Here is an 8925-nt window from a genome sequence, read left to right as displayed (position 1 = left end):
ACGGCTGATTTACTTTGATAATGTAAACATCTTTTTTCTTTTTTCCTAATTAAGCCAAGTAAACAAAGCAGGATGAGGGCTTGTGTTGGTGTTAAGTGTTCTCAGCAGCCCCTGAAATGCCTGGCAGGTACAGACACATTCAGAGACCTGGAAAACCAAGATACTGTATTAAGTGTATTAGTTCCCTGTGGCTGCTGTAACCAATTACCTCAAAATCTGCGCTTGAAAACAACAGAACTGGACTTTCCTGGTGGCTCAGTGGCAAAGAATCCGCCTGCCAATGCAGGAGACACAGGTTCTGTCCCTGACGTGGGCAGATCCCACGTGCAGTGGAGTTACTACGACTAGGGAGCCTGTCCTCTAGAGCCTGGGAGCTACAGCTGCTGAAGCCCACAGGCTGCAACTCCTGAAGCCTGCCAGCGTGAGCATTTAAGCTGCTTCCAGTGCATCTTCAAGCCTGAGAAGCACTGAGCACAGTTCCTGACACATGATGATTTGCCAATAAACGCGAATCCCCCCTGCCTATAAACCCCACAAAGGCACTTACATAAAATGGCTAAGTTTACATTTAAAAACTGAAGACTAAAAGGAAAGAAAGAGGAGAGTAGGCCATTCTTAAAATGTCTCATTCTAAAAAAAAAAAAAAAAAAGGGCAAATAGGAACAGGCTGGGACTGAAACGCTAATTTCTGGGATTCTTTGGTATATGTCAACTCTTTTTTTTTTTTTTTAAGAAAAGATTGTTCATGCTACATGGGGAAAAGAAATCCAGATATGAGTCACAGCTCACTCACATTTTTTTAAGGCTGTATTATCTGAAAGACACAGGTGAATTCCTAGGTTACTGGTATATGATTCTTGTGGGAGTTAAAACAATTACCTGTAAAAACAAAACAAAAAGCTTGGAAGTCATGTCTCCATCTCTCAGAACAAGAAAAGAGCTGCATAAACTGAAAGTGGGAAAGCGTTAGTCCCTCAGTCGTGTCCGACTCTGTGCAACCCCATAGACTGTGGCCCACCAGGCTCCTCTGTCCGTGGGATTCTCCAGGCAAGAATACTGGGATGGGCTGCCATTTCCTTCTCCAGGGGATCTTCCCAACCCAGGGATCAAACCCAGGTTTCCTGTATTGTAAGCAGATTCTTTACCGTCTGAGCTACCAGTGAAGCCCTGTACAAACTGAAAGTCAATGAATTTTCTTAGCTCCATCAGAGAATTGAGGTCCTGGGATAAACCAACAGCCTGAAAACTACAGACAGGTGAGGGCCGAGAACACAGCAGAAGCTCTGGGACCAGGAGCAGGGCTTTCGTGGTTCCCACAGCACAGTGCGCGACACTGACGACGGGCTAACAGACGAAGCGAGGGTTCCCCACATTTCCATGGATTTCATGTCCAGCAGCTCCATCAGGTTTTCATGGGGAAGATGGGAGAAAAATCCCCTTGTTTAGCTGGGGGTGGGGGTGAGGGGTAGGAGCCATTTCGAAATATGTCGTGACAGAAGCTTAACCAAAGTTTGATAACACACATTTGCTCCCATTGATCAGTGGGGACAAAATAGTTCAGCTCATTTAAGAGATAAAGCACGGAAATTTGGAGGGTCTGTGTCTGACCTTTTCATAAGTAATCAAGGTACTCCTGTTAAGTCTCATTTGGTCTTACAGGGGGTTGGGTGGGGGGGACGGGTTCCTTGCAGTGAGCTTTTTCTCCAAACACAAAGTATGAGAAATCTCTTAATTGTCACTGTTTTCCAGGAGTATGGGGTTCAGATAACAGTCAGCACCATTAACAGTAAGGGTTTCCAAGGATGATCTAAGACTCTTCACTATTTCTTCTCTGACTCTTCTTTTCTTTACAGAGATCTGAGTTTCTGACCCTTCTCCTTCTCCTTCTCTCTGAGGAACTTTTCAAACTGTTTCTTGAAAGGCAGGTCTACTTTTGCTTCTCTGAGATCTGTATTTCTCTTTTACTTTTGAAGGATAATTGTGCTGGATACAAAATTCTAGGTCATTGTTGTTTTTTTTTTCTTTCAAAACTCCGAATATGTCACCCCACTGTCCTTTACTAGGCATGGTTTCTGGTAAGAAGTCTGATATGATGCTGACCTTTTTGTGTCTCTGCATGTAAGTTCATGGAGTGTGCAATGCCGAAACTTTGATAAAGTGGACAACTGAAGTGTGTGTGTCCCTCATGGCTTCAGTGCATCTTCAGAGACAAGTTCATAGGAATTTGAATGGCTTTGATCCACTTTTCTTTTCCAGTTTTTTTTTTTTTTTCTTAAACTATTCTTGATGGAGTGCCTCTAAGAGAAGCATGTAGGGTGCTCACTGAAAATGCTTGGGTCCAAGCACTCTGAGAATCTCTGGCGAGAGGACACAGGATTTTATATTAAAAACAAATCTCTAGGTGGTAAAACCATTGCTTCATAGTTACATATTCTATGTCTCATATAATTATTTAAGAGTGATATTTTATGCTTTCCTATGTATTTAGATTTCAATCCATCTTAATTTGCTTTCTGTTATGATGCAAAGGGATTCCTTGGTAGTTCAGATGGTAAAAAATCTGCCTGCCATGTGGGAGACCTAGGTTCGATCCCTGGGTTGGGAAGATCTCCTGGAGGAGGACATGGTAACCCACTCCAGTATTCTTGCTTGGAGAATCCCCATGGACAGAGGAGCCTAGCGGGCTACAATCCATGGGGTCACAAACAGTAAGACATGACAGAGTGACTAAGCACAGCACATGATGCAAAAATCTAAATTAAATTAACTGTATTTTTAATGTTTTTACTTTAATTATGCCAGCAGCATTTATTAATAACCCATCTTTCCCCACTAAATTAAAGCATCACCCTTATGATAGATTGTGGAGTTTCTCACAGTTTTTAAAAAAGACACATCCCTTTATTCTTTTTGTAAAATATCATGTACTAATCATAAAGAATTCATGACATGCAGAAAAATAAGGTTGTTTAAAAAACCCATCTGTCTTAGATTGAACAGTATCCCTCCAAAATTCATGTCACCCTGCATTTGTGAACTTATTTGGAAATGGGATCCTTGCAGATTTAATTACAATTAAGATGAGATCTTACAGGATTATGGTGGGTCCTAATTAAAAGAATTAGTACTAACATAACAAATTTGGCCTTGGAATATGGAATGAAACAAGGCAAAGGCTAATAGAGTTTTGCCAAGAGAACGCACTGGTCATAGTAAACACCCTCTTCCAACAACACAAAAGAAGACTCTACACATGGACATCATCAAATGGTCAACACTGAAATCAGATTGATTATATTCTTTGCAGCCAAAGATGGAGAAGCTCTATACAGTCAGCAAAAACAAGACCAGGAGCTGACTGTGGCTCAGATTATGAACTCCTTATTGCCAAATTCAGACTTAAATTGAAGAAAGCAGGGAAAACCACTAGACCATTCAGGGTTATGACCTAAATCAAATCCCTTATGATTATACAGTGGAAGTGAAAAATAGATTTAAGGGACTAGATCTGATAGACAGAGTGCCTGATGAACTATGGAATGAGGTTTGTGACATTGTACAGGAGACAGGGATCAAGACCATCCCCATGGAAAAGAAATGCAAAAAAGCAAAATGGCTGTCTGGGGAGGCCTTACAAATAGCTGTGAAAAGAAGAGAGGCGAAAAGCAAAGGAGAAAAGGAAAGATATAAGCATCTGAATGCAGAATTCCAAAGAATAGCAAGAAGAGATAAGAAAGCCTTTCTCAGTGATCAATGTAAAGAAATAGAGGAAAACAACAGAATGAGAAAGACTAGAGATCTCTTCAAGAAAATTAGAGATACCAAGGGAACATTTCATGCAAAGATGGGCTCGATAAAGGACAGAAATGGTATGGACCTAACAGAAGCAGAAGATATTAAGAAGAGGTGGCAAGAATACACGGAAGAACTGTACAAAAAAGATCTTCACAACCAAGATAATCACGATGGTGTGATTGCTCACCTAGAGCCAGACATCCTGGAATGTGAAGTCAAGTGGGTCTTAGAAAGCATCACTACGAACAAAGCTAGTGGAGGTGATGGAATTCCAGTTGAGCTATTTCAAATCCTGGAAGATGATGCTGTGAAAGTGCTGCACTCAATATGCCAGCAAATTTGGAAAAGTCAGCAGTGGCCACAGGACTGGAAAAGATCAGTTTTCATTCCAATCCCAAAGAAAGGAAATGCCAAAGAATGCTCAAACTATCACACAATTGAACTCGTCTCACACGCTAGTAAAGCAATGCTCAAAATTCTCCAAGCCAGGCTTCAGCAATATGTGAACCGTGAACTTCCAGATGTTCAAGCTGGTTTTAGAAAAGACAGAGGAACCAGAGATCAAATTGCCAACATCCGCTGGATCATGGAAAAAGCAAGAGAGTTCCAGAAAAACATCTACTTCTGTTTTATTGACTATGTCAAAGCCTTTGACTGTGTGGATCACAATAAACTGTGGAAAATTCTGAAAGAGATGGGAATACCAGACCACCTGACCTGCCTTTTGAGAAACCTATATGTAGGTCAGGAAGCAACAGTTAGAACTGGACATGGAACAACAGACTGGTTCCAAATAGGAAAAGGAGTACGTCAAGGCTGTATACTGTCACCCTGCTTATTTAACTTATATGCAGAGTCCATCATGAGAAACGCTGGGCTGGAAGAAACACAAGCTGGAATCAAGATTAGCTGGGAGAAATATCAATAACCTCAGATATGCAGATGACACCACCCTTATGACAGAAAGTGAAAAGGAACTAAAAGGCCTCTCAATGAAAGTGAAAGAGGAGAGTGAAAAAGTTGGCTTAAAGCTCAACATTCAGAAAACGAAGATCATGGCATCGGGTCCCATCACTTCATGGCAAATAGAGGGGGAAACATTGTCAGACTTTGTTTTTTGGGGCTCCAAAATCACTGCAGATGGTGATTACAGCCATGAAATTAAAAGACACTTACTTCTTGGAAGGAAAGTTATGAACAACCTAGACAGCCTACTGAAAAGCAGTGACATTACTTTGCCAACAAAGGTCCGTCTAGTCAAGGCTATAGTTTTTCCAGTGGTCATGTATGGATGTGAGAGTTTGATTGTGAAGAAAGCTGAGTGCTGAAGAACTGATGCTTTTGTACTGTGGTGTTGGAGAAGACTCTTGAGGGTCCCTTGGACTGCAAGGAGATCCAACCAGTCCATTCTAAAGATCAGTCCTGGGTGTTCTTTGGAAGGAATGATGCTAAAGCTGAAAAACTCCAGTACTTTGGCCACCTCATGTGAAGAGTTGACTCATTGGAAAAGACTCTGATGCTGGGAGGGATTCGGTGCAGGAGGAAAAGGGGACAAAAAAGGATGAGATGGCTGGATGGCATTACCGACTCGATGGACGTGAAGCTGAGTGAACTCTGGGAGTTGGTGATGGACAGGGAGGCCTGGCATGGTGCAATCCATGGGGTCGCAAAGAGTCGGAAACGACTGAGTGACTGAACTGAACTGAACATAAGAAGGGAACCTGGGCTTCATAGGTGGTACAGTGGTAAAGAATCCGCCTGCCAATGCCGGAGACACAAGAGACCCGGGTTCAGTTCCTGGGTCAGAAAGATCCCCTGGAGAAGAAAATGGCAACCCACTCCAATATTCTCGCCTAGGAAATCCCATGGACAGAGGAGCCTGGTGGGCTACAGTCCACGGAGTAACAAAGAGCTGGACACAACTGAGCACACATGAAGAAGAAGAGAACAGATGCACAGTGAATGCCCTGTGAGGACAGAGACTGAGATTGAAAAGCCAAGGAAAGAAAGAATGCAACTACCAGAAACTAAGATAGAGGCATGGAATACAGTCTTCCTCCGAGCCTCCAAAAGAACCAACCTTGCCGACATCTTGCGTTTGGACACCTGGACCCCAGAGCCGCAAGCGATTAAGTTTCTGTTGCTTTGTGCCACCAGTCTGACTGTGGTGCTCTAGGAAACCAATATATCAACTACCAAGAAAAAACTGACTTTAACATCAGATGACCCTCATAGCAGATGTGCTTAGTTCAGTCGCTCAGTTGCATATGACTCTTTGTGACTCCATGGGCTGCAGCATGCCAGGCTTCCCTGTCCTTCACCAAGTCCCAGAGCTTACTCAAACTCATGTCCATCGAGTTGGTGATGCCACCCATCTCATCCTGTGTTGTCCCCTTCTCCTCCCGCTTTCAATCATTTCCTGCATCAGGGTCTTTTCCAGTAAGTCAGTTCTTCGCATCAGGTGGCCAAAGTATTGGAGCTTCAGCATCAGTCCTTCCAACAAATATTCAGAGCTGATTTTCCTTTAGGATTGACTGGTTTGATCTTCTTGTAGTCCAAGGGACTCTCAAGAGTCTTCTCCAACACCACAGTTCAAAGCATCAGTTCTTTGGCACTCAACTTTCTTATGGTCCAACTCTCACATCCATACATGACTACTGGAAAAACCATAGCTTTCACTAGATGGACCTTTATCAGCAAAGTAACGAGGCATTTAGCATGATGTACTCTGCATATAAGTTAAATAAGCAGGGTGACAATATACAGCCTTGACATACTCCTTTCCCAATTTGAAACCAATCCATTGTTCCATGTCCAGTTCTAATTGTTGCTTCTTGATCTGCATACAGATTTCTTAGGAGGCAGGTAAAGTGGTTTGGTATTCCCATCTGTTTAAGAATTTTTCAGTTTGTTGTGATCCACACAGTCAAAGGCTTTTGCATAGTCAATAAAACAGAAGTAAATGTTTTTTTGGAACTCTCTTGCTTTTTCTATGATCCAGTGGATGCTGGCAATTTGATCTCTGGCTCCTCTGCCTTTTCTAAATCCAGCTTGAACACCTGGATGTTCTTGGTTCATGTACCATTGAACTCTTGCTTGGAAAATTATATGTAAGCATGAAGTGTAGTGTGAAAGTGTTAGTCACTCAGTCATGTCCAACTCTTTGTGACCCTATGGACTGTAGCCTGCCAGGCTCCTCTGTCCATGGGATTTCCCAGGCAAGAATACTGGAGTGGGCTGCCATTTCCTACTCAAGGAGATCTTCCTAACCTGGGGATTGAACCCCAGTCTCCTGCACTGCAGGCAGATTCTTTACCGTCTGAGCCATCAGACAAGCCCATAATATGTATACACATATTATACATGTAACAGATTGAGAGAAATATTTCCAGTACAAGGTAATTCTGTACACTCTATATTATTAAATATTATTTTACTTCAATCTATCTTAAAAAAAAAAGAAAAAAAAAACTGGATTTGTGCTATCAGTCTGCTGATGGTTATTCCTATTTCTGTGCTAACAGCTTGGTGTTTAATTTTTTTTTAAATTATTACTCCTTTTTTAGGGTTTTCTTGACCATTTACAACCGTGTGATCCTCTACATAAAATTTTAAATTAATTATTTTTAAGTCACCCTCGAGAGAATTTGGGATTTTGATGTCAATTGTGCTAATTTTCAAATTTGACTTGGGAAGAATTGGCCTATTTTTGGTCCTGACTTTTCATCCAAAGATCTGGCACATTTTTTTCATTTACTCAAGTCTTGTTTTCACCAAGAGTAATGGATTTATTTCATCACCAGGATCTTGTAACTCCTTAAACTTTATTCCTAACTACTTTACAGTTTTTGATGCCACTGCAGATAAAATAATTTCCTTTTTAATAGGTTATTACTTGTTCAAAAGGAAAACTGCTAATTTTCCCTCTGCTTATCTCTCTCGAGTTTTAAGCCTCTTACTAAACTCAGTTTTGATGGAGATATCTGAATTTTTGCACTTGGCCTTTGAAGGGCTGCATTAACCCCTGGCTTTCCTGTATCCCAGCCTCCTTGCCAGCCAGTGAGCTGCACAACCGCGTCATAAAGTGCGGTGTCTCCAGGGCACAGCACCAGTGAGCTCAGCTCAGAGGAAAGTGGTCTGTAGCCAGGGTCAGTGACACTATTCTGGCCTGCTTGACGAAACCAGCTCCTAAGAAATAACGCTGTCAGTCAGTTCGTACTGAGGCACCTTTCACCTGCGCCAAAACCGGACGAGCCCAAGATCACGACCTTAGCATCTTACCAGGAAGCAAAAGTGCTTTGGAGCAGAGGCCAGGGAGTCGGCCTCCCGCGCGGCAGGCCGGCGGAAAGAGCCGAGTGCGCTCGGAAGCTCCGGCCACGCCTTCCGCAGGGAGCGTCGGGGGCGGGGCTCGCGCGACGGCGCGTTGAGCGCGGGGCATTGTGGGAGGGGCGGCCGGTCGGCCGCGGCTGCCATCTTAGCAACTCCTGGCGTTGCGGCCTTGTCGTTGGAGGCGGCCTTCGCGGCGGCCCTCGACCTCAGGGAGAGACGAGAGAGTCAGCTCGCTGACCAGCTTTCTTTCCCTCGGCCTCGACAGGCCTACCGGCTCGCGTCCGGAAGCGGAGGCGCGGGTAGCCCGGCACGTGCAGGGCCCGAAGCCAGCGGTTAGTCAGAGCGTCGCCCGGAAGGATGGGCCGGTCTCGGAGCCGGAGCTCGTCCCGCTCCAAACACACCAAGAGCAGCAAGCACAACAAGAAGCGGAGCCGGTCCCGGTCGCGCTCTCGGGACAAGGAGCGCGTGCGGAAGCGCTCCAAGTCCCGGGAAAGTAAACGGAACCGGCGGCGGGAGTCGCGGTCCCGCTCGCGCTCCACCAACACGGCCGTGTCCCGGCGCGAGCGGGACCGGGAGCGCGCCTCGTCCCCGCCCGACCGCATCGACATCTTCGGGCGCACGGTGAGCAAGCGCAGCAGCCTGGACGAGAAGCAGAAGCGAGAGGAGGAGGAGAAGAAGGCAGAGTTCGAGCGGCAGCGGAAAATGTGAGCTTCCGCGCGGGGGATGGTGGGGGTGAGGGGAGTGAGGGTGACGGGGGGTTGGTCAGGGGAGACGGCGAGAGGGGGGTGCTGAGGAGAGGGG

At 44.7% G+C, this 8925-nt stretch overlaps 1 protein-coding gene across 1 annotated transcript in view; it reads left to right on the top strand.

The window, feature by feature from the left end:
* The first annotated feature begins 8160 nt into the window (after positions 1 to 8160).
* ARGLU1 (arginine and glutamate rich 1) overlaps positions 8161 to 8925 on the top strand; it is a 26796-nt gene continuing 26031 nt past the window's right edge. The window contains exon 1 of the mRNA XM_040267297.1: positions 8161 to 8828. Coding sequence (XP_040123231.1) covers positions 8482 to 8828 — 347 coding nt within the window. The 5' untranslated portion in view covers positions 8161 to 8481. The remainder of the gene's footprint in view (positions 8829 to 8925) is intronic.

Source organism: Oryx dammah, unplaced genomic scaffold (genome assembly GCF_014754425.2).
Source record: "Oryx dammah isolate SB20612 unplaced genomic scaffold, SCBI_Odam_1.1 HiC_scaffold_24, whole genome shotgun sequence".
NCBI classification, from domain to species: Eukaryota; Metazoa; Chordata; class Mammalia; order Artiodactyla; family Bovidae; genus Oryx; species Oryx dammah.
The sequence above is the reverse complement of the archived record's forward strand: the minus strand, read 5'-3'. Positions and strand labels throughout refer to the sequence as shown.